Source organism: Chelmon rostratus, chromosome 2 (genome assembly GCF_017976325.1).
Source record: "Chelmon rostratus isolate fCheRos1 chromosome 2, fCheRos1.pri, whole genome shotgun sequence".
Classification (NCBI taxonomy): domain Eukaryota; kingdom Metazoa; phylum Chordata; class Actinopteri; order Chaetodontiformes; family Chaetodontidae; genus Chelmon; species Chelmon rostratus.
The window spans coordinates 29,246,602-29,273,582 of record NC_055659.1 but is presented as its reverse complement, the minus strand read 5'-3'; the positions used below and the strand labels follow the sequence as shown (position 1 = coordinate 29,273,582).

The 26,981-nt window shown below is 42.1% G+C and overlaps 1 protein-coding gene across 1 annotated transcript in view; it reads right to left on the bottom strand.

Moving 5' to 3' along the window:
* Positions 1–4,681: 4,681 nt before the first annotated feature.
* Positions 4,682–26,981, bottom strand: part of lhfpl4a (LHFPL tetraspan subfamily member 4a) — a 36,258-nt gene continuing 13,958 nt past the window's right edge. The window contains exons 2-4 of the mRNA XM_041960211.1: positions 13,140–13,376; positions 10,780–10,796; positions 4,682–4,735 (exon numbers count right to left, since the gene is read on the bottom strand). Coding sequence (XP_041816145.1) covers positions 4,682–4,735; positions 10,780–10,796; positions 13,140–13,376 — 308 coding nt within the window. The remainder of the gene's footprint in view (positions 4,736–10,779; positions 10,797–13,139; positions 13,377–26,981) is intronic.

Sequence of the window (26,981 nt, the reverse complement as noted above, 5' to 3'; positions counted from 1 at the left end):
AGGAGTGACTCTGGTGTGAACTCAGAGCACAAATGGCAGCAGAGAAGGAGCCATTTTTGTTCTGAATAACGATTGTGGTGGAGCTCTGTTCCTAAAATGTCCCACAAGTCTGACATTTGTACAGAAGGCTCCAGCTGGAGACCTCTGAATGCAGTCATCTGGTAATTTATTCACTCTGTTCATATCAGTCAGTGAGTTTTGAATTGAAGCTGTCAGTATTGTTTATGATATTGCTGGTGGTATCTTTCGATTTGTCCTACTGCTACTAACAAATCTCATGCTAATACTACAAACAGTAAACCTTCTGTTATCATTCTGCTGAATGATAAATGGCTGGATCTAATTTTCTAATACCAGTATCCAGTTAATCTAAACTTTTCATGTAGTATGACCAGCCAAGACAAGGCTGTTTCTTATTTCCTGAAAAGCCGACATTTTGGAGGTACAGTGTAAGGTTTCCATCTGACAACAGCTACGTGAGCTACCTGCTAACAGGTAACAGTGAGGTCTGACGGATGAACTCTGTATAGGATGGAAAGCGTGTCAACTGAAACTGAAAACGCTGAATAAAACAGGTAGAAGGATCTTAAGAGTCAATCAGTTTATTCATTGTCTTGTTAAAACAACTACACCAATGGTGAGAAAGGGTGTATGACACTGGCTGTCATGCTGAACTCTCCCATGACAATCCCGCACAAACATTCCTTTTCAATATTGAGAAACACCACAGCATCCCATAACCAGAGAAAATAACATTACGACAACAGCAGAGCAATGAAAATAAAGCAGTGTCGGAAAAGAAACACATTGAAAAGCACTGAAACAGAAAGTCAGGGCTCAAATGTTTAAGTCCAGTTTCTATATATTCATTTGGCACAACTGAATAACAGTGTAGGGTAAGAAAGTCAAATATTTGTGGGCAGATGTACAATAAAAAGGAGAAATGCTGAGAGGGGAGACAGCTGGCATGTGATTCATTCATTCATTCATTCATTCATTCAAGCTTGAATGTGACGGTTTGCACTAATGATTCCACCAACCAAAAGCTCCACAGTATGAGCAAACCTTTATCCAAACTCAAACCAAATTCCATATGTGATTCTGCACTGTGCCGTTATCAGTTATCAACTGGGGTAAAATCTGTGACTCTAGTTGTAAAAAAAAAAAAGTCTCACATTATTTAGTGAAATGAGCACAAACTCCATATTTAAGCTTTGAACATGGAATTTCACTCTCGACTTGAAGATGAAGAAGAAGCTTATCTTATTTAGTTATAGATCATTTCCAGTGCTTTGGCACAGTTAATCGATGGGTGCTGGAGCAAAACAATGGAAGGTAGCTTTAAAATGAGGTAAGAAAATAATCTCATTATTGGAGTTAGAAAGTCTAGAAAGGCCCTGCACACCTGCACATGTGTTTTCAGCCATCCTGCTGGGCTAGAGTGGTTTGAGCTATAGGAAGAACAGACGTAAATGTGTGTGTGCTAACAGGTGCAGCAAGACAGCGAGCGAGATATCAGTGGAACAGTGTGGAGAACCCCCCACACAGAGGTCTAGCTGAACTCGTGTGTGTTTCCATGCACTACTGCTATGTGAGTGTTAGGAGTTGGTTCATCAAGATAAACAGCTGGTGGAAGAGCTCCAGTCAAAGAGCAAACTAACAAAGATGACATGGAAAACATGATGGAAGTACGACATTTCTGTTTGTTTCCTCTATCAATTTGATCAATGTTTCTGTCTCCTCATACCTCCACACACAGCTCATGCTTTTGTATGCTGCTATTTTCTTGCATTCATCAACTTTTCCTCCTCAGCTAAGTGTAAATGCAATATTTAGATTTTTAGTTTCCTATTGTAGCAGCTCGAGGTAGAGCTGCTTTTTATAACTACTTTATAGCCCAGTGGTTCCCAAGCCAGGGGTCAAGTCCCCTCTGAAAGGTCACAAGCTATCTATCTAATCCAATCTATATTTATTGTTTTTCTCTAGTCTCTTGTTTCTCTGCAGAGTGTTATTAACTGATGCAACATGACAAACAGCCCCAACAACACACTGTTTTTCAGCAAGGAGTCACAAGACAGCCAGGCTGGGAACTACTGCTTTGATCTGTTAACAATTTTGAATAGAAAATCTTTGTCTGTAAAGTAATGAATGACTACAGCTGTCAGATGTTTCCTCTGAGATGCAGTGCAGTAGAAGTAGAAAGTACCACAACATGAGACTCAAGAAAAGTCTGTGTCTGAACATTTTTTTAAGCGCTTGAGTAAATGTACTCAGTCACTTTCCACTGAGTTCAGTGCTATAAAGGGCGCCTCCTGCGATGCTTAATCTAATGCAGGACAACAACAGGATGGTACATAGATGTTGACCTTAAACCTCCATGAATTTGTCCTGGTGATATTAACACTTAACCAGATGCCATCATGTAATGTGAAAGGGGTCACTCACAGCTCTACACAGCCTCTAGCCGTCAGCTGTTAGCTGTTAGCTGCCCAGCACAAAACAACAGACAAACAGTTATCGACTAACTAGTGAAGAAAGTCTTGTGTCTGAAGAGCTCATATTTCCCTCTGGACTTGCTGAGGACTAAAACAGAGCTAAGCTGGATGTGTATCAGCTCTGTGTGAGTGTAAGTTTGTCTTTAGGTCCCGTAGAGCTCAAAAATCACTATTTGTTTTTCACATTTTTAAAGGGCTGTGCTCATTTGACAAAATATCATGAGACCAGACTGGTTAGCGGAGAGAGACTTCAGACCTGAGGAGATCTTCTAATTGTTGTCATACTCTCAGCCTGCTCAGCTTGGCAATAGGTGCAGGCAGATTTCTGTTTCTCAGTGAGCTCATTCTCGTTGTAAAAAGCTGTGAAGGGTTCAGACACTGTGGGCCGACCATGTGGAATCCATCCCGTGGCACTCCTTCACCAATGTGTTGAGCAAAACAATGAGAAAAACTTGACTGGTTATTCCTACGAACAATCTCTTTCAGGCTGGTGAAAATGGATGAATAACAGGGAAGGAGCATTTTGGATTGAGTTAGAAATTTGCATTGTGCAGTGTTGTGAATAGCTTTGATATCCACTGATGCTAATATGTGTTAGCAAATTTGGCCAATTAGAAAGAAAATAATGAATTGGTTGTTTAGTGTTTGGTATATTTGGCATTAAGTTGAAAATTATGTGGTAAATTCTGCTGTCACCAGTGTTTTTCTCCTGTAACATGAACACACCTTGAACCATGAAGGGACCAAACAAGTGCAGGCGGGACAAAACGCTGCCTTGCACCCTACTTGCAGCTCAGTGCTGATGGACTGAATCCATCCTTGTCTGTTTTCAGAGCACAATCTGGATGGAGAAAAATGCGTTTAAATCTGAAGTTGGTGGCAAAATGAAATAATGATCACATTTGGGTCAATTTCCAGCCTTTGCATTCGGTTGTGCCTTTCATTCAAAATGAGCATGTCAGTTTCAGATGCATGTTTCAAAGCATGACCCCCGCTCCACGGAAAGGGCTCCTGCGTGGAATCAGAGCAAGGAGGCGGCATAGTGCGTGACGCCTGCTGTCCTGATGAGCGTCTGTGCTGGGTCTGTCCTCTCATCACGGAGGCTCAGCTCTGCGCCACTCGGCTGGCGGGCCTGGAGAGAGAGAGACCCCCCGCCGAGCGTGTACAGGAAGCCTCGTCTTTGCAAGCCTGAGATAGATGCAGCATGCAGGGCCTTTCCTGGTGGCGGGCTTACAAACCAAACCCAGTTGACCAGAGCAGAAATGAACACGACCAGCGAGTTGGGGAGAAAGCACACTTTGAAAAAGCAAAGAAAAAAGCAAATCTAGTGATATCTGAATGAATGAAACGTCTGAGGACAGGAAGGACATGTCTCTGCCCGTCAGCTTGTCCTGTTCTCAGCGTGGACTGAAGGGTGATGGTGCCTCAGAAATACACACAGTTAAAAGACGAGTGAAGTGACACTTCTGATTTGACGATGAAACAGGTTTGACTAAAGCTTACAGGGATGTTTCATGTATGGGGCAGAAAAAAATGCTTAAAAGAGTCTCTTTTTACCCTGTTTCCATAGAAACATCTCATTTACATACCTGTTTTATTTTTGTAGTTCCTGGGATCAGACCTTGTCATATACAAAGAGCAGTTGAAAATTGGCCTGAAAAAGACTTCAAAATCACACTGTGGCTGTACAAAATCATCTTTTTTCCCTTGTTCTTGATTTTTTCTTTTTTTTTTCTGTTGTTATGTCAGAAGTAGCACCTGTGTGCTTTTACATATGCACTTTATAACGTTACCTTTAAAGCTGGAAATAGCTTTACTCCACTCAATAAAAATAAGTATATTTTCATAAAATACTCCCACTGCAAGCATTATTATCATTATCATAATCCTTGTTATAACAACGTTATGAGACAGTAACACTGTATGTTATGAATGATTTTATCCCAGAGTTTGATAAAGCTGATGCTCATACTTCCTCTCAGGATTTCTTTCTCTCCCAATAGACAGAGTTTGCCTTTGTTAGCTTCTTCCATTTCAGTCCTATTTTACAAACTGCTGGGCTCTGGCCTCCAAGCCCAGGTCAAAGGTTAAACCTGAAGAGCTTCAGAGAGGAAGGAAGAGGAGAGGAGGTGCAAGAGGAGGATGGATGGAGGGACGGAGGGGGACTGGAAGAGGAGGTTTGGCTCTCAGTGGAACCGCTGGACTCCAAATCTTGGATCCTTGGTGTCCCGGATTTCAATCTGGAGGAAGAACAGAGAGAGAGAGAGAGAGAGAGAGAGAGAGAGAGAGAGAGAGAGAGAGAGAGAGAGAGAGGAGAGACGGCGTCAGGACAGCTGCAGCAACATCTTAGCAAAGAAAAGAAATGTTAAAAAAAGTGTTTGGGGAGAAATGTGCCCGGTCAGAGGAGAGAGAGAGAGAGGGGGGGGGGGGGGGTGACACAGGAGGGAAGGGCCAGTGCTCATTCACGCCCTGCTTGCTTTACAAGCTACTGTACTGCAAACTCCTTCCAACACATAAATGTGCTTTTTAATCATTTGTTTGCCTGATTTCCATGGTTGTTAAGATGCTACAAGCTGCTTGAAAGTCATGTGGCATTTGTTTAATGATGCATTAATCAATGTTTGGCCACTGGGAGGCAGCGGTGGAAGAAGTATTCAGATCTATCAAGTGAAAGTAGCAACACCACAATGTCTAAGTACTCTGTAACAAGTACCGGTGCTTCATTCAAATTCAGGAAGAGTACAACAGGAAATAGCATCAAAACATACTCAGAGGTCCAAAAGTAAAAGTATTCTTCATGCAGGATGGCCTGCATATTACATTCGTGTGTACGTCACTTTAACGTTGAGGGTGCTAAAAGGGGAGCTCATTTTAACAAGTTCCTGGACTTTATCTGTTGGGTATCTTGCAAATTTCTCCCCAGGGATCAATCAAGTTTTATCTTAATCTATAATCTTAAATCATGTTTTATTTCTTGATTACATTTTGTCTTTTTAATCTGAATTTGAATGAATCTGAATCTTAAGCTATCAAATCAATGCAGTCAAGCAAAAAGAGTCAAATTTCTCACTGACATGTGGTGGAGTAGAAGAATAACGATGGCAGGAAATGGAAATACTTAAGAAAAGAGAAAGTACCTCAAATGTTTACTCAGGTTTTACAGTCCTGATTAACTTTATTTGAGTCCAGCTGTGGCATCCAAATGTTTGGCTCTGGACCCACTAGAATATATTCGACTTTTGCCAGCCATGTAATCACATCATCATTTGTCATTGGTGCTTCTGGATCGTCATCTCTGCACTTAATCTCTGGCTGCTCTGCTCCATTTGGCTGCAGATGGAAGACAGCGAGGCGGCAGAAGGGCTCTGACATATGAGTCAGAACGAGCCGGCAAGATGCGGAAAATGAAGGGGACCAAAAACAAACATAAAGAAACATACTAATGCAATGGGCTTGAAAGGTCACACCTGAGGACATCTTCCACCCTCCCTCTAGAACTCCTCCTTTCAATGCTGTGTTATCCTTTTGTTTTTGTCTGTTCAAATGTATTAGCTAACATGTACAGGAGGCTAGAAGTGAGCACTTCTATTTCATGTTGACTGTTTCTAACATTCAACAATCCAAAATATTTTGTACTTCAGTAAGTGATCAAATATAAATCAGATTTTCCCCTCTAAGAGGTAAGCAGAGCAGCACACGAGCAGAAACTTCTGGTGAAAATGGGAGCTGCTTACTGGCACGTCAATAACGAGGTCAGAACAAAGACCATTTACTGTAAGTCAGCAACTCAATTAAGCAAGCCGCAATCTGATTTGCTCCCCTAACCCTCCATTAATACCCGGTCAGTGCTGCATCTGACTCCTGATTGGCTGAGTGGAGGGTTTGGGGGTTGATGGTGGTGACCTGTTGTTCATGATGGTTCATCCGCCATGCAAGCCAATTTAATGAAAATTAGATTTGCCAAAAGTGAATGAGTGAAGGCAGGGAGAGGAGTTGGGGATGGGGTAGAGGGGTGGGGATGGCGAGGTGCAGAGGTTGGGGATTAGTGTGTTATTAAGCTGTTAAGGATGAGCATCACTCTGGCTCCATCACCCTGGGTGGATGCCAATTGTGTGCTTGTGGCCTTGACACCACAGTGATAGAATACAGCCAGGGACACCAGCTGGAACACGAGACTTATATATAGCATGGAGAAAATGGAGAAAAATACGAACACTTTCTTTTAAACTGCTCTGAAGAAGCTTGGAAAGGGTTCGTGTGACTGTGTGAGACACAGCTACCACCACAGCGCTTTCACGTGAGTCAAGTGCAGCATCCTAAACTCTGCTCAGTGCTTTCCATTTCTACCTATACAGCAGCTGTATCAGTCCACCACACACTGCCACACAGCAAAGATAACATGCACTCAACTGCACAAGTAAGGAGCTGGAGCGGAAGCACAAGCAATAGTCAATAGCCTCTGAATATTTGGGTTCTTCTTCTAATGCAGTTAAGTATTTTACTGTAAAATACACAGTCCCATTAGTCCAAACTTCCACACTGTACCTCCAAAAATTAGCATCATTAAGATAAGAAGATGTGGATGCTCAGGATCCACACAGAATGCGATCCGCTCATGAAAACATGGCTCCATAGAGCCAATGGAGGTCAAAAAGTCTTTACCTCTACTGTCCCAGAAAAGATCATTCTTCTTTTCTGACAAATTCAAATTTAGTGTCCTTCACACCATCAGTGCACACAACACACAAGTAACTAATTATCTGCTACAAGGCAGCAGATGCAACACAAAGACAAACTGATGAGAGGTAAAGAGGTGTTCACTGTGCATTGCCCTTTACAAGACAGAGGAGAGGACACACATCAGCTTCTCAGAAGGAGGTAACCAGGTGCATGCGAGGGTGACATGCTCAGAGCTGTTCAGAGTGTCATATGAGCGAATGGGAAAAACTGGTTGGTCTTACTCCGTCCATTCGTAGAGAGGAGCCAAGATGGAGCTACAGGGAGGAAGCAGTTTTAAGAAAGGGTCAACATGGTTTGTTTCTTTTTATTAATGTGTGTCTAAAGAAAGTTGACAAAGCATGTATAGGATTTTAAGAAACACACTGTTTCACTCACACCAGGTCAAACACACAGTGCGATCCTACATGTGGTCCAGCACGTCTACTGGTGCAGGTGGGATTACCTTTCCTCGCTGGTCCAGAGTCAAACCAACAACCTCAAAACCTCACCAGCTCACTTTCAGAGATCCACCCCTCTGAATTATTACTCATGGGAAAAATGCTCGACGTGCAACAGATCCTCCACATCCAACGGTTTGTCTGCGCCCTCCTGAACAACACATTTAAGTGTTTTCTGATCTGATGTCACAGAACGCACATTTTACATACTATAAATTTACAGCATTATTTCTTTTCATGTTTGACACATGTAAGGCATAAGAGAAGGCAGAAAAAAGCTCTGAGGCACATTAGGAGTCCCCCATGTCTTCCTCTTGCAGAACGCTAAGAGGTAGAGATGGTTTTCCTCGTGCTGGTGCTTTGAACAGTTTAGTCTTCATGCACTGTGGTGCACAGCTGCTCACGTCACGTTTGTGTTTGTGGGATTTTTTTGTAGATCAGCTAGCCTTGTAATTAGGCTGTTTTCCCCCTCTCCTCTCTTTCTTTGATGCTGACGTACATGCACAGAGAAGCTGGAGGGCCTGGTGTATGCAGCAGACACGCTCCTCAGTGAAAGGCCTTCCTCGACTTGACGTCTCCTCTCCACTCGCAGTGGGCTTTGCTCCTTTGGGAAAGCATTGTGCCCGGGGATGTTTTCTATGACATGCTACCACCTTTTGTTTTCCAACTGATTCCCTCTCTCCTTCTACCTTTCTGCCTCAGTGCAGCCCTTTAGCCTGTTATGTCCCCTGAATGGAATATATCACTTTATCAGAGTCTTTACCAGGCTACCTGGTACCAGGAAGCATCAGCTGACGGGAAGCTGCACTCACTGAGCAGGAATAGATTACTGTGATGTTTTAAATTACATCTTACTGCCTTTCATTTGTTTGCCAACCAGTCAGGTTGCAGTTTACATCATGTCTGTTTGGCCTCATGTAATATAAGCAGTGAACACTTTGACAGAATTGAATGAAATGTATTATGTGTGTTTTTTGGTGAAATGGAAGTTTTCACTGTATTGACACGTATGATTCCAGTGAGAAACATGCTGTCTTCACTTAGAGACTGTTTGTACAGAGGACTGATAGAGAGCTTTCGACATTTACATTTACACATTAATGTAGGTGTGTTGTGGAGTATACTGCATATGGGAAAAAGTTATCACTCTGATAAATGTCCTCAAGTCACTTAAGTCAGTGTTGGTGGGGGCTGCAGACTGTGAGTTTGAAAATGACAAAAATCTGGAGGTGTGGAGTTAGAAGGATGTGAACTTATCAGACCTCTGTAGCTCCTCATCTCTGCTGCAGGCTCCAGGCTACATTAGCTCACTAGCACAACACGCCTGAATCCCAGACTGAACCGACGGCGGTTGCATTGTGGGTATTGTAGGCACCTGGTTTTGTCAAGGAAGAGGAACGTGTGGAGCAAAGTAAACGACAACTCTGGTTGTGCTCTATCGATTTTGATTTCTGCTTTTGAACTGTCCATCATCAGCCTGACAATGTTATAGCAGTGCAATGATAAATCAGTGGAGAACTTTAACAATCATCATTAATTCATGATCCATTAAGTGTTCACTAATCACATAAACTTCACCACACATCCTGCATCAGATCATCATGAGTCCTGAATCAGTTACACATTACTTGAAGATCCAGTGTGTAGGATTTATTAGGACATTTTTTATGTTTTCATTAGTGTACAATCACCTGAAAATAAGAATCCCTGTGTTTTCGCTTAGAATGAACCTTTTATATCTATAGACGGAGCAGGTCCTCTTCCATGTAGTCTGCCATGTTTCTACAGTAGGCCAGAACAGACAAACCAAACACTGGCTGAGTAGTGGACTTTTGTGTTTTTTGCATTTTCAGCAGCCACTGTAGTTTCTCCTACATGCTTGGGAAGAGAGGGGAGAGGCGAGGGGCAATCAGTTGGTTCCAATCTGCAACCTCACCTCTAGATGCCACTAAATGCTACACACTAATCCTTGAAGCGTGTGTTTTGTACCCTCATTATAAAGTAGTAAGACAACCAAAAGAGCACCAGTAACACTTCAGTTGCAGCAGTTCATGACTGCGTCCTACTGAAGATGATGCGTTATATTCATTCATTTCTGTGTTCACACACATCATGCAGTGTTATGGTAATACATGAACGTGGCATTGATGCTGCAGGAAATAAACAAGACAAAGAAGACAGTATAGATAGTAGTAATATGCAGCTAGTTTGCAAACATCTTCTAATTTTGTAGCATACTCTTTTAAAGTTTATTACCTAGTCTCGTATTGTGCTTTGCCAGCTTCTTGACTTACTGCTGGACTGCTGGTATGCCATGTGTGTGAGGTATATTGTGCTGTGCTGTGTTGCTGGGTATGTGAATTGTACACACACTGATGGTCTGCACAAATTAATACCCAAATGGATTAATAAAGTTCTTTGAAAACTCACTTTGGCTTTTAGCCAACTTGTGTTCCTTGGCCATGTGTAAACCACTTTCATGAAATATCTAAGGCATTTTTTAAAATTCTCATTTTTCTATTTACATTCTTTTTTTGCAATTTGCAACTCAAAACCCATAGAAATATAATAGATGGAAACTCAAGGCAGTGCCTCCTCTCAGGCAGCGTATGAAATCCCCAGCTTCACTGCCTGGGGCATTACACAGTGTGGAAGTGCAGTAAGTGCTGCCTGACAGGCTCAGCTCAGGGACACAGAGCCCCATGTCTTTTCTTTCTCACACACAAAGGCCACTGAGTGCTTGTAGGTGTTTTGCATGTAGCGCATGTATAATACAGTCCTGTATATGTGTACAGGTACAGTGTTGATGTGTTCAAATACATGTTAACATGTTTTAATCATGGCAACATGTACATCACTATCCTTTCACCCCTCCTACCTGTCTGATCTGGACGTCCACATTGTTGCTTCTAGTTTTGTTTCCATGTGTTGGATTTCATGAGGTGATGATCTTAGGGTTTGAGTTTTTCTGTGAAGCCACCTTGTGAATTGTATACTCTCTCTGGACCCACACACGCTGTCATGCATTGCCACCTAACACAGTACAGATCATTCACAACCCTGTGAACACTCAAGCCACGACAACAACAATGACAGTGGGAACTTACCCTTGACACAGCGAAATCTGTGACAAGAAAAAGAGAAGACAAAAAGAGAAAGATTAACATTTTTCCTTTACCTGAAGACTCATCAGAGACAGAAAGAACTGTGATTGGTCAGCTTCGACTGCTCGTGTTTTCTCCTACAAGATTTGAATGCCAGTACAGAGTGCTGAAAGTGAAGACCGCAGCTGAAGACAGACTCATCTAATAAGAATATTTACACCACAGGCCTTCTGCTCACTGCGATCATCGCTCTCTGAAACAGTAGGTATAAACCCAGTTTACTCCTCCTGTGTCTGAGGTGCAGTCCTACAGCTCAGGATGAGACTCGGGATGAGTCAAGCAGAGGCATTATGCTGTCACGTTGCTTGGCTGACGTCGTGTACATCTGCTCTCTGTTACAGCTGAACTCATTTTTGTGCACCGTTCAAGTTAAAAAAACAAAACCCTGCATTGGGAAGAAACAGTGAAGTTGGGTACCATAACAAAATGACAGTTAATCTTAAATGTCACATGCAGGTATGATGGCAGGTGTCCAAGCAAATGTTTGTGCATGACACCTGTTCAGGTCGACAGACTTACAGATACAGAGGGGAGAGCTAGTGAGAGACGGAGAGAACATCTGAGATGCAAACAGACAGAGACATATGCAGTGAGAGGAAACCACGGCCTCATGCTTTTGGAATCTGACATGTAACCATGGTAACTTCCTCCACACACTCAGAGGAATTGGAGGAGTTTATTCTTCATTTCTCTTAAGGCAGCTCCACACCTCCTCTGATGATGCTGCAGTTTCTCTCGACACAGCACCAGTCACATACAGAAAGAGCTACGAGCAGCATTTACCGTAACACGCCAGCTATAAATACATCAACCGCACAGCTGGAGAGGTCACTGTAATCACAGTGTGACTTTCTGTAGGGGTTAATTAGCTTCATCAGCACTAGCGAGGACGTTTGTTACCAAAATAACATTGTTACCAAAATAACATTGTAAATGTCTACGCCCTTTGTGAAGTTTGTGAAATTCTGTTGTGGGCTAATGTGAAAAATCCTTTTTTGATGAGTTAAAGTGCACAACATGCTCATTTATTCAGGTCACAGCCTAGAAGAACAAATTAATCATGCATGCAAACCAATTAATTAACATGTGTCCTCAATTTAGAATGCTAGAACATTTTTTTAAAGCATCAATAATTTAGTTTATCCAGCGACTTTAAAACTTGTTTTTCTTCCTGTCAACAATAGGGTGAACTTGGTTGACTGCTTTCACTTAACAGGCTGGATGAGCTGATGAAGCTGAGGCTGGTTGCAGTTGCTCTAAGTTTGCTTTTTGAGAGTGATATCTGCTCTTGGCTGGTCTGAGTTGGTCCCATGCCGGTAAATGATCCTAAATTTAATACACCAGCTGGCACAGCTCCCAATATAGCATGACTGTGTTGTTGCACAAGATTACTGCAGCTGAATCAGGCTTTTGATAAGATGAAAGATATGAAATGAGAGGTGAGAAAGAATCAAGTGAGAGAGATACTGAGGACTGATGAGTAAAAGTTCTCAGCTGTGAGGATTTGCATTGGTCAAAAAGTAGTTGGCAGAGATGCTTTACTTTTATATACAGCATATATTAAAACCCTGAACATCCTGACACACCCGTGCAGGTGTTGCACTTGTTTTACCTGATTAAACTCCAGTTGTCTCTGAAAACACTTCCTATTTACTCGTGTGCACAGTACTTACTGCTCACTCTCCAATCCAATCTGGTAGCTTTGAACGAATAGATAACGTGGTTGTTTCTGATTAAACAAAAGGAACTTATTCCTCAACAAAACATCTCTCCAGGGATCCTTTCCATACTGTTGTCAGAATAACAATTTAAATGTCTATGTAATCCATTGATCCAACAACAACAACATCTGTGGATGTTCTTCGACTGGGGCGTTTCCCCCCAACGATTGCAGCCTGATTCATGGCTGCCAGCTGAGGTGATCTACTGATCCCACTCCTATTGGTCCTATTATTCATTTAGACCCCAAGACATGTAACTAGGGTCCAGATTTAACAGCACTGCAATTACCTTTAAAAGTTACGGCACACTGCCCTTCAGTGGAAAAATGCAGTAAATGCTTAGATTTTTAGGCATAAGCAGTAAATATTTGGCAGATGAACTTGGTAAATATCTTAAATGATCAATTGATTATTGTTGTTATTATTTTTCTGCTTTGTTCTGATCAACTGTCATAATTTCCTTAATCGTTTCATAGCCGATGGGACTACAACTCTGAATTACTTAGCTTCTTGGTCCTTTCTGTAATTTCATTAAAAATGCTTTGAACTTTGAACAACATTTGAATGATTTCAACTGCTCACCTTTGTTGTCGGCCTTCAGCTCCTCCTGCAGGAAGTCGCTCTGTCGGTTGCCGAGCACGAAGGCCAGGAAGGAGAGGATGAGGGCGTCCAGGATGCCGATGATAGCCAGGATGTAGGCCCAGCGCACCGAGCAGTTGCCCAGGGTGTACTTCCCCGTGTCCTCTCCGCACATGTCCCGGATCACCTCGGCGTCCCAGCCGTTTGGGAAGATCATACAGCCGAGCACCAGACACACGGCTGGGGGGCAGAGAGGGAAGTGTGGAGGGAGGAAGGGACAACAGAAGAAGAAGTTTCAGTAACTTGAGCACAGTGGCATGATGGATGTGGCGGTCATATATAGAACAGCGTGATGGAATTTGGTTTGTGTGATATTGGACCTTGTCAGGCAGTGTATGTAGCAACGTGCAGAGCAATGGGTCGAGGTGACAGGGTTAAGAAAGAAAGTCAATACGGGAAGAGGGCTGAGTTGTAGAACAAAGCAAGATTGAAAGGCAGGGCAATGAAACAGGAGGGTGAGGCAGGTGGGGAGAGAAAATTGGTTTAGGTGTAAAACAGCGGGGTTGGGCAGAGGGTTATATGAAGTTAACAAGATGAAAGTGAGAGAAAAGAGGTGATACAGAGGAGAGAAGACAGAATATTATTTTTTCCATTTCACTCTGGGTTGTAAGACTGTTGCGGGGGGTTTTCCAGTATCTGCCTCATCACTCAATCCCTTCCCCTCTCTGTTCTTCTCTCTGTTCTTCAGTACAGGCAAGTCTTTGAACTGATGGAGAGAGAAATGGAGAGATAGAACATGCCAACATGAAGGAGAGAGAGGGAGGCTTTGATGTTGTTTTCATCACGTTCTTCATCACGTGTGACATACTTTCACATGTGATGAATTTACATGTGCATTAAAACCTCGTCAGACCACAGAAACCTGTTAGTTTGACATTTTGGGAAATACGTCTACTACTTTAGTGTTAGCGTATTGAGGTGTTAGCTTAGTGAAAACTGGAAACAGCTAGCCTGGCATAGTCTGAAATTAAAAAAATATGGCTTCCAACACCTCTGAATGCTCACTAATTAAACATCAGCTTCTGGTCTTCAAGAAATAGCTACAGCTCTTTATACACCGTAAAAGCGCCAAAATCTTAGTTTATTTATGAACGACGAAGGAGAAGAAGAGAAACTCGTGGAAACGAAATGCTGGCCTGACAAGTTGGTGCAGATCACTGGTAATATTCTTGTCTCGGTACAAACACACATTTTGATTGGTTCATCTTTAAAATCAGTGAGTAAATTGTAGGTATTGAAGACTTGATGCAGTGGCTCCTCCGAAATACACACACACACACACACACACACACACACACACAAACACACACACACACACACACACACACACTCCAAATGTGTGCATCATACACTTCAGGGCCTCGGTGTTTGTGCACATTTGGCACAATAATAATTTTCCTCTGTTCTTCTGTGGAAAAACCTCGTGTGCAGGCTCCCATAAGGCCTGAGTGGTCCCCCGGTGTGTAGAGGGTCCAGCTGAGGCCAGACTGGCCCTAACAGATGGGTCCCTGAATGCCTGCTTTGCTGGACCACTGCTACTGTTGAGAGCCGTGCACAGAGCTGATGAAACTCAGCTCATGTACAGGTTCAGTGTGTGTGGGGACATATAGGACATTAGGTTTCAGGTGATGTAAGGACAGTGAAGAAGAGGAAATCCCCACAGTGTCTGAAAGTGAGCTGCAAGTGGTGATGATGCAGTGCGGCAACACAGAGAAGACGTTGTTTGGACTCATACACTGCCCAAACACTGCATGCTGCTTTATAAACTACAGTAAATATACAGGTGAATCACAATGGACTGACGAGACACAGGTGAACACCGTATTTTTAACACCTCAGAGCACATAATAGTGCTTGAATGAAGAGGACAACAAAATAACTTCTTCTGGACTTTTTAACCATCACTTAAATGCACCACAGTAATCAGCATGTTGCTACGGTTACTTGCAGCCTCATATCTGGTACGTGAACTGAAAATGTTTGAGGTGTCCTAATTCACTGCACAGCTACCAGCCAATCAGAAGTGATCTAGTCTTGGACACACACACCACATAACTGCAATCTTCGTGGCTAGCCAGCTCTGTTGGCAGGTCACTCATCTCATGTTTCCTGTTTATCTCCTTGGTGTACTATAAAAAAATATGCAAAATGCTAAATAATAATCTTTAAAAAGAGAAACAGACAAAGATCAGAATGGAGACTGATAAAGTACAAGCATTATGATAATTACTACAATAACAGTTGCTTCTGCTGCTACGCTGCTGTAATTGCTGGAAGTACTTCTTGTCTTTCAGCTCTCTCAGCCTCAGAAGTTCCATAGAAAGGTCACATTATGACAACCGAGCCGTCTCCATTTGTTGATGAAGACTGTGAGATGCAGTTAAACACAGCAAAAAAGCTAGTAAGTAGACCTTGAGTCCAGATTATTTTGTCACTTAACTTTATTGCTTGTAGTTAGTCATCCAACTGCTATTACTGCTAATTATTCATATCAAAAATTGGTACTTTTAGCTACTAAATGCTTCACTGTGTTCACCAGCTAGTTGCTAATTTTGTATGCTGCATGGTGCCAGTCAGGTAGCTACAGTGGGTTTATCAGAGCTTCTTCCACTGAAAACAGCTGCCTGAAGCAAGGTTGATCAGAATGAACCTGAGCAGTCAAGTTGTGGGCCATAAAACCAAAACAATGAGCTGAAAGACAGTAAAACGCTCTGTAGTGCTGTGCAAACTGCGTCGGGTTGTAGCAGCTTTCACTCATTCAAAAGGCCAGTGTATAAGATTTAGTGGCATCTAGTGGTGAAGTTGCAGATTGCAACTGAATACCCCCCACCTCACTGTCCCTTTCCAAGCATGTAGGACAGCCTATAGTGGCTACAAAACTCACAAAAATTGCAAAAGGCGCCAGTGTTTAGTTTGTCCGTTCTGAGCCACTGTAGAAACATGGCAGTGCAACATGGCGAGCTCTGTGGAAGAGGACAAGCTTATTCTAAAGGTCCCTTCCTAAGGTAAGGAAAACACAACACTTCTGATTTTCAGGTGATTCTACACTAATACACGAAAACATACTTATGAATATTGTATGTCATAACTGCCAATAGAGCCCACTAAATCTTAGAAACTGGCCCTTTCATACATTGTTTAAAAATACTGATTAGTGCAGTTTTAAGTTAGATGAAATGCACCTAATCAAGCAAAAGGGACTATAGGTTCTGCCTGCATTGTAAATTCTCCCAAACAGGGAAGAATGATGGCTGAGCAGGCACGAAATGGTTCTGATTTCCAAAACTCCTGTCAGCACTGACCCATGTGACCATGTGTGGTTTGGGTCACTGTTACAAGCTGCTGAACATGACCCCCGGTTCAATGATGCCAACAAGCATTATACAAGTTTGAAGTGCGTAGCCTCAGTGTTTAGCGGCCCACTGAAAACACGTAACCCAGCTTCTGCAGTGTGCTTTGGAAGTGGCCACAACAGGTTTAACATGGTGTGAAGAGTTTGTGTGTTCCCTGTGGTTTTTCCTTCAGTCCCGCCGGGCTCACAGAAGTGAACAAGACTCGCTCTAAATAATATATCGAGACTCGTTTAAATCTGTGTCAGGGATACTGTGAAGGTTACGCTGAGCTCACCCTGCTTCCTGCATGTGTGTGTGTGCTCATGTATGATATGTATGAATGTCGGTTTCCATACAGATGAGTTCACTCACATGGGAAGGATACTCTCTCTCTCTCTCTCTCTCTCTCTCTCTCTGTGTGTGTGTGTGTGTGTGTGTGTGTGTGTGTGTGTGGCCGGGATTTGTAGATCAGCACTGGCTTGATCTCATTTTTGAGGCATGATACTAAGCAGTACTTTGTAGCTTCTCTTCCAGTCACTCGACAGTCTCCTCACTCACTGTGGGATTTATTTCAGCCTTTCACTCTACAGTAATAATACAGTGGCAACGGTGGCCTCAGTAAAGGCTTAGCATAATCTTTATTATCTCAACTAAATGAATGCTCCATTATAAAACTCAACAATTGGCCCTAATTCCTCACATATTTTCAATCAGCACAAACAAAGTCTGTAAACCATGAACAGATTAACAAATAGACCATTACAAATCAAATTTGTTGGAAATGACTCACATTATCCTTCTGGAACATTAAGAGCTAAAGCAGTGTTTGCCCTCGTCAGGGAGGTACAGAGGGTGTACAGGGCTCAACAGGAATTATGTAAAACACAGTTTCTAATTTTGAGAAACGCTGGTATCAATGAACACTCTCAAAGTTGCTGTTTCCTATTTCAGGGGCTGCCTTCTTCAAAGTTCAGTGTTTTTCACAAAACTCCAAAGTTCAACTAAAGAGAAGTTTGATTACCAAATAAAAAAAAAAACTGATCTCTTGGACACACGGCAAAGGAGTTCTTGTTTCAACTCAACACTGAAATGTGTTGATAATTTACACATCTAGCAGACCACTCTCTACACATTACATATCCCATAATTCTTCACTAGAACATCGTGCAGCCACTTTACATTCGTTTTCCAGATATTTAGACTTAAACCAAAGATTAACGTATGTAGCTGATGATGGATAGTCTGGACACAAGTGGCGGACCACCCAACACGCTGACATTTTCAACCCCTGAGCAACACTGCTAGCATGGCTAAAAATAAAGACACTGCGGTGAACTTGAACTGTGGATATACCTGTTTTTTTTTTTTTTTTACAGTTGCTTTCTGGGAGGCTTTCCAGTCTACTTGCTGTGTATTTGTACACAGCACAAACTACAGTGTTGGAGTGCAGTGATAAGATCGTGAGTACAGTTTGCACACATCAGTCGCGGCTCACAGTGTGCACATACAGAGGACGTGATGCGTGGCCTGGCACAGAGACCATGCTGAGCCCTTCAGGCACCTGTGGCCTTTTAGATGCCACCCTTAGTTCAAAATGAAACATTTTATCATCATCATCGAGAACCTCTTCATCAGTGGGTTTTTTTATCTCTGTGACACGTTTGTATTGTGGAGTGTAATAATCACTGTAACATCAAGGGGCCACTAGTATTTAAGGCTTTTAGTCTTCTTTTAACATAATTAAAAGAAGGAATAACAGCTTTGATTTGCCACATTTTTCATATTTATTGTTTTGACACCGTACTGGTGCTGCTCAGTCGACTGTGTGTCAATGGTCGAGTGACAGGAATGGATTTCCACAGCCTCTGCTTTTGGATGCTGAAAGCTGCAAATGAGAAGAGCACTTTGCCAGATATTTTCCACAGATGGAGCTTTTTGTTGACAAATGTTGTAGGAGGCAGTCTACGCTGAGCAATATGGCTGAAAGATTTGCCAGGGTTTCGAAAACGATCAGCACTGTGTCATTCCAGAAAAGCCCTCTGAGACAGAATAAAAAAAGCCCTCGCACACAAATGAGTTTTCCAGCATCTCCATAACAACACGAAGACTTATTAACGCACTGATGCCTCTGTTCCCCCCCGCCCCTTCCAGAGTTCATACCCCACATGAGAAAATCCAATACACTCACTGCACCACTGCCAGACAACGAGCAAGTAAAACAAACGCAATTCAATGAAGTCGCGTCATTCTGGTTCTTTTAATAGACCACGAGCTACAGTGCAGTGGAGAAAGAAACATGTGAACCTCAGGGGCTGGATGCTATCACTCAAAACAGGGAATAAATAGTTTTCAGAAAAATAGGAAGAAGAAAATCTCAGCCTTGATGACTGACAAGAACTCTCTCTGTCAGGCTCTCTTTGTCTTCCTGATGGGATTTCTACAGTGCACCTCTATGAGCCACACCGCAGCTGTGTTATTGATTTTTTCCTCCTCTTTCTCAGCTTTGAAAAGAACTGCATTTCCCAGGAGGCCTTGAGGCTTTGGCATTTCAGAGGTGTTAATTAACATTTGGTTGGACAGACTGTGAGGAGGTGGAGCAGATGACTTAAGTGATTCTGTTCAAAACAACACCGTAGACAACAGACACATTCCCAAAATCTATAACACAAACACTAACGTGCAAAAGATAAATGAGTGCTTTTTTATTTTTGACAGCAGATTATGGCCACTGATCACAGTCTTGGCATTCTTGTAAGATCCTTTGTGATTTGAAGACGTTTCTCTTTTTATTTAAGATCCCAGCCTTGATTCAAAAAAAGGTTGGACGCTCTGAATAAAAATGATAAAAGTTGATAACTTGCTGGTCCTTTTTTAATTAGCACTTCTTTTTTTATAGTCAACTGAAAACAGTACAAAAACAATACATTTATTGTATTTGTGTTTAATGCAGCAACACGTTTCAAACAAGTTGGGACAGGAACAACTAAAGACTGGGAAAGATGTGGAACGCTCCAAAAACACGTGTTTGGATCATTCCACAGGTAAACAGGTTGATTGGTAACAGGTGATAGCATCATGATTGAAAGACTCAGTGGTTCACAGCGAGGATGGAGCGAGGTTCAACACTTTGTGAACACATGATTGGATAAAAGGATGTTACTACATGGGCTCAGGAACACTTTGTTAAACTGTTATCAGTTAACACAGCTTGTCTGCAAATGATTGACTTCTGTTTTTGTTTTGTTTTACACAACATCACAACTTCTTTGGAATCCAGGTTGTGTTTTTTATTAACCCTGTCTGCTAAAAATTATTTTGGCAAATATGCATTTGAATTTCATTCAAAATGTATTTGCTGTGCAAGTTATCATTTTCTACTTCAACCTTTACATTCCATGCCTACTGTAGTTACTGTGTATGCACACGGTTGTCATGTGCAAATAGTGAATAGTAGCCACATTTTGTGCACTCACTCACTTTTTGAAATGGTTCAGATAAACTGTTGGCTCATTTACAACCAGTCTGATCTTCTGACTGCTCGTTGGGCATCTTTTTGAGATGTTGCTTTAAGACGGTACTTGTGGGGAGTTTGATGTTAACATAATACGTAGAAATGATAAACAAAAACATTAAAAGGCATTTGTATGTTTTCTCCTGGTGATGGCAGTGTTGTAGACCCCTCCATCATGTATTTTGGCATTCAGCTTGACTTAAAGGTGCTTCACACCCATGGTACACACTCACAGATGATTTCACTTTTTCTGGGTGACTAGAATTCTTCTCAGGTCTGTGCAGACAGTATTTGATTGAAATCCTCCTCACTCTTCCAGACATTTTGACTTGTCATGTGAGTGTGTATGTGCACAGTGTCTTTAAGACCCTTTGGACTCACCTGTTCTAATCGTATACATGATACTTAACTGGTGTGAAACAGTAATGCTGCCCAGGAAGTCATGTGTTTTCTGTTCATATGGAACAAAAATGATAAAAACAATACTGCTAATATGCACAGGAATTTATGTCATTATATCATTATGATCATTTACACCAGTGTAACAAAAGACTGTAAAGAGACGTAAATCCCTGCAGGGAGGAGAGGATGAGGACATGTGAGATGCTTAGATGTGATTAAATTTTACTACCACTTAACAATGTCAGCACACACACACATATGAGCAACAGTTCACCAGATGGAAGAAAGATATGGACAGATTCAACAGAGATGCAGGTGCATTAGATGTGTGTGTGTGTGTGTGTGTGTGTGTGTGTGTGTAGATGCATGTATGTGTGTCTGATTTGCAAGCATGTGTGGCTTCTCAATTAGCGCGACTGTGACACATGCAGCATTGGTCGATACAACCAATTATCCCAACTTCAAGATGAATGAGCGCACGCGCGCGCGCACACACACACAAACACACACACACACACACACAGATGCAGCATACCATACGGTCTCCTGATTTGTTTAACATTAGATTCAAGTCACAATCCTATCGAGAGCATGAAGAGGGGAGAAAGACAGACAGAAAAACAAAGACAGTAAGCATGAGCAGATAGAGGAGGAAGAGAGAGAATGAGAGAGGAGGAGGAGGAGGAGGGCTGCTAGATGGAAAACCAGGCTGACAGGTTTAGATGAAGGATAGACAGTGAAAGAGAGAGAGACGGAGAGAGGAGAAGGCGATAAGGGTGAGAAGATGGAGGGATTCGAATGCAGGAAGGGAAGCGAGGGAGGTAGGGTTGCCTTGGCAACTGGCTGGACCTATGAGAAGGAGGGGTGGGAGTGTAGGGGGCTGGAGTGGATATAAAATATATACCCAGTTCTCAGACCCTGCTCATGGAGGGACAGTAAACAGACGTGAAGACACTGAACAGGACAGTCAGCATGTTTTTGTGTGTTTGTTGTGCGGATGAGATGAGTCACATGAATGGGAGGAAGACCAAGGAATACACAGCAGCAGCATACACACTGACAGCCAAAACACAGCGAACAGCCAGGACAAACACACACACACAGTATGCCAGCGCTGGCCCTGGTGTGTAGGAGAGAGCATGAGGGGGAGATGCTCACATTTAACAGCTGAACTGACGTCTCTAATACGTGATTACTGTCCCGTAAGGTAAACTGAGCTCTAACTCACAGCAGTAATAACTCTGTTGTGCACTTTAATAATGAATACCAGGTCAGTTACTGTGGCAACATAATAACATAAGGGAGGAGGCTGGCTGAAGGGAGGGTCCAACCAACAGTCAGTGTTTTTGTTTTCAAAGCATGATCACGATCATTCCCATACTTTTATCACATTTCTTATTGTTTCCATGTCAATGAAGGTCCTCCAGACATAATGAACTACTTCAGTATGTCTACTACTACTCTAACCCAGTCCATGATTTTCCCCTGAACCTAACCTTGTTTGTTTTGGACCCAAACCTGACCAAACCTTTGTCACCACCTCAGCCCCCCAAAAAGTAATCCTGCCCAGGTGGAAAATCCCGCTTGTTCTCTGATCCAGCCTGTGAGTTACAACACTTCACCATACACTCCAGATCAATGCTACATCACAGTTTTGACCAGCAGGCTTGAAATATTCAGCCCACAGACACCAATGCAACAAGGCCATCTCCAAACATTTAGGTTTGGAGATGGCCTTTAATTTTGTCAGAGTGAATCTAAGTCACTCTCCAAGGTGCTGATCCTGCCTTTGTCAGCAGCTGTGAAGCTTTCCTGAGTGCTCCCCCCTGTTCACAGTGGTGGGGCGGTTTTAGCTCGCCTCGCTGGCTTTTTGTTCAAGATAATGAAACTTCTCTTCAGTGAGAAGTCTGGTGATATTTATCTTGCTGTCAATCCCATGAAAAGATCAAATCAACATATACATTGATGATAAACATGGTCGCACTGTTCATTACCGTGAGCGCATGCACCCTCACACACACACACACACACACGCACACACACACGCACACACACACGCACGCACCCTCACACACACACACACATGCACACACACACACACACACACGCACACACACACGCACACACACTGTAGCTGGTTTTGGCTCAGTCCCACATACACCGTCCTGCTGCCCCAAATACTCACTATAGCAGCAAATGTTTGAGTAAACAAACATTGGTTCAGTAGGAACCATTGATGTTTGGGGTGATCGTCACAGAGAGGGGAGAGTGGAGACAGCACTGAGAGACACACAAACACAATATTGGCTTTTCATGGGATTGTTGACAATAAGAAAGATGGAATATTTCCAGCCTTACACTTTAAGTGCATTTTCAGCCTCCCGTCTCTAACGGCACTTTGTCCTCACTGCACTCCTTCAATAATTAACACACAGTTTAATACTCAGTCTCTTCATGTTATTACACTGAAACCAGTGGTGGTGCAGTGGTTTGCACCCTATTTCCAGAGAAATATTTCCACACCATGAACTTATACAACCCTGATTGCAAAACAGATGGAAACATATATGAAAACAGAGCCCATGTAGTAACATCCTTTTATCCAATCATATGATCACAAAGTGGTGAACCTCGCTCCATCCTCGCTGTGAACCACTGAGTCGTTCCAGGATGCTCCTGTCATACCCAATCATGATACTCTCACCTGTTACCAATCAACCTGTTTACCTGTGGAATGATCCAAACAGGTGTTTTTGGAGCGTTCCACATCTTTCCCAGTCTTTAGTTGCTCCTGTCACAACTTGTTTGAAGCGTGATGAGGTCAAACATTAAATATATGCTCTTTCTACTGTTTTCTATTGAGTCTAAGTAAAAAAAGATTAGATTATTATTCCATTCTCTTTTATTTATGGTTTACACAGTGTCAGATTTCTTTGGAATTGGGGTTGTATTAGCAATGACAACAAATTAGACCTTTGCCCTTATTTGACTTAACAAAAGGAACAACCCAGGACCTTTATGGTTGTCCAGAACACACATATTTACCAGAGACAGCCAAATGTAAACTTATTTTCTTTGTGAAAAATGTTACCTTCTAATTAAATTGCAATTTATAGATGATCTAAATTTTGTATTATTAATTGGTGAGTGAACAGTTTTTGCAGTTGTCACTGGTTTAGGATGCTCACATCCCTGATGATAACAGATGATTGTATACTCCTTTAATAAGAGCTCTTTGTACTGTTGACTCCCTGTGAGGCAGTCAGTGCTGCTGTGCAGCTCTTCATGAAAGAGAGAAAGAATTTCCAGCTGAACAGCCCCATTTGTGCTTTTTAAAGCCTTAATGACTGAATACTTCATCAGCAGTGTACTTTTTACTCCATTGAATGTCCACAGATCTACAACCAAAAAGAAATGTGCTAAGATGCTACATACGTACGGAGGAGGGATCCATGTTGGTCAAGCACTAATGAGAGGAGATAAACACAATGCTGCCTGATGGATGGAGCTGACTATAGACACCTGGACGCATGCACACGCACACACACACACACACACGCACACGCACACACACACACACACACACACACACACTGTGCATTAATATACAAAATCTGCCTTGCTGTTTTACAAACATATATTATGTTATTCAGCCTTGTTATTTGTGCGGGGGTTTAGGACTAAGCATGCAGCGTTGTCAAAAAAATACAAAATGCTCTCCGAGAAGCAAGCGTCCCAAAATAGCCCATTAAATTTGTATATAGACCGTCTTTATGTAATGTTTGGATTCAGTGGGTCCAGTGAACTGTGTCTAAGAGAGCAGATAGACAGTGTGGCTCGCTCATGTATCATCATCTGCCTTGGACCAAACACCAGATTAGACTCAACAGTCACAAATGTCTCAGGTCACTTGAGAAAACACACAGTGAGTGCTAATTAGAGCAAAATGACTTGAGCCATCTCAAACAAGATTCTAGCCTGCGTCACATCAGTTGTGTAATGTTGTTCTCTCGATTTGCCACTTAGTTGACTTCAGCGACGCTGCCCCATTGCTTGAGCACTGCTGTGTGTGGATGCTAATGCTGCTTTCCATTCAGGCATCTAGACAATGTTTGTTTTCGGTTGGTCTGAATTACTTTGTGTCAGTGTTGCTTTGTGCTTGGATACTGTTTCTGCAGTGTTACCATGTATCCAGATAATCCTGCAACAGTGTGCCATGTAGTAGCTTCTTCAACCATGGGTACATACAGTACATGGGTATTGCTTTATTGTAGCCACCTATTTCTGCTTGCTAAATGAATATTGTCTCAAATTTGCATGGTGGAAAAGGCTCTGCTGTATGAGGGAGCTCTGAAAAATCTAGACAGCAGAAGTAGCAGAAATATAAAGGCCATAAGAAGGATGGAGCTACAGTCACAGGGTCTGACTGTGTGAAACATGTGTAACTGTGCTTCCTAACTTCCATTTCTCCGTTCTATTGCCCTCGTATCTGTGAATGAGTCTTACAGCCTGTGAACAGGCTGTGCTCAGGCTGCTAATAAGGAGAAACTGTTAACTTTGTACAGGCCTTCTATTCCTCATCCTTTGCTTTTTCAGTGGTCCATTGTATTTACCCTGAGCTGTGGTCCCTGAATGTACTATTGGAACTGAATAACATGCTGATAATTTTAGGACACAGGAGGCTGGAAAGGACAGTGTTGGTTGCCATTTTTGGGTAAATGCCAGCCACATTTTTTGACATGTTTCTCTGCAGCTTCCCACCAAAGCTAAGTTTTAAGGACTGAAACTGCTCATTCATTCATTTTGTTGCATGTTGATAACTGTGATGCCCTTTTTACCTGCCTCAATCAGAAAGCTTTAGACAGGCTGCACACAGTACAAAACTCAACCACAAGGCTTTAAAGAGATGGGCTCACATTACACCTGTTTTAGCTACTCTGCATTACCTGCCTGATCATTTTAGAATGATCTGAAGTTTCTGTTGGTGTTGGTGGTGAAGTCCATGCAAACTTTAATGTAACCTGAGATCCTCAAGCAGTGACTCAACCCCATCATCGAAGCTTAAGACCAGCGGTATGGAGCCGGTTTTGCTGCGATCCCGCGAATCTGCAAAAGACATGCCTGAGAAGATCTTCTTAGCTGAGTCTGTGTCCTCACTGTGTCCTCACTGTGTCCTCTTTTAAATCACTTCTAAAATCACACGTCTAATACAGCTACATTCATTTTACCCACAATGATTAAAGAATGTCCTATCTTGTTTTATTCTTGTCATATTTTGTATTCACTGCACTGTTGTGGTCGCCTGTTCTGGTCTTATGTTGTCTTTTTTTTCAAATACATTTTCATATAAAGAAAGTAAGCTTGTTATATATCAATATTGCTTGATACTGGTATTTGTTTTTATGTCGTAAAGCACTTTTGAAGGTTTCCTTAGAAAAGTGCTGTAGAAATAAAGTTTATTATTGTTATTTAGACTGAGACACACTTGTTGATCTGTTATTCTGTCTTGAAATGTGGACTTTAAAGGAAGGACCCTCACGTGGTCCATAGCTTAGATGTTGCTTCTATGGTGCTATATGACTAGATTTTGTCTCTGTATTGCAGATGTTCCACACATTTTTCTTTCTCTGCTTCCATGCATTTATAAGTCCTATTGTATCTTTGGTACAAAAGACCTAAGTCAGTCAGTGAGCTGTGGCCTACTGGCAACTGGTCTCAATTGAAGAAGACGGTTACACTTGATGGACAGAAAGCCATCCGTTTCACCATAGCAAAACATTCAGTTTAAAAAAGCCATCAACTGCCCGAGGCCTCGCTCCTTAAACCAGCATACATGTCTAACAAGCTACTAAATCAATAGATATACATTAGCTGCTCATGACAATATGTCACTGTGTGCCCTCCATATATTTATCTCCCAGCTTGAGTCTGGCTGAGAGGAAATGCCTCTCCGGCCTGTCATAGAGAGAAAATGTTATTCTTCTACCATGAGCAGCAATTTAATTAGAAAGTCATAAGTGGTTACGATCACTTATTATGGGATGGAGCAGGGTAACACAATTACTCTCAGACTGGAATGAGCAGACTGGTCATTTAGTATATGAACAAGTAAAGTACATTAGGGAAACATATCTGTTACATGATGATGATGATATGCACCTTAGAGCTGCATTAATTGCTGCCATCTTTGGCTAATTTATGGCAGCAGAACAAGCTGAAAAAACAGCTTCTAAATATCATCAACACACACATATAATTTTACTGACTTGTTATCAGCCAGTTGCTTATTTAAACATCCAGCGGTCACAGAGCAACATTAGCATTGATTTGGAGTCATGTTTCTACCCACCTGATGAATTTAAGTCCAATATTTGATCTCCATAAACTGATTAAAATGCCTTCAGCTGCTAGATATTTGTTTTTCTTCACCAGCTACGTTGCAGTGCTGTGTTTCTCTGCATAACTTTCTTGTCTGTTATGGCTGGAAATAAAACTAATGTTATCATTCTCTACCGCTGATTTAAACTGCAGAGTGGGTGA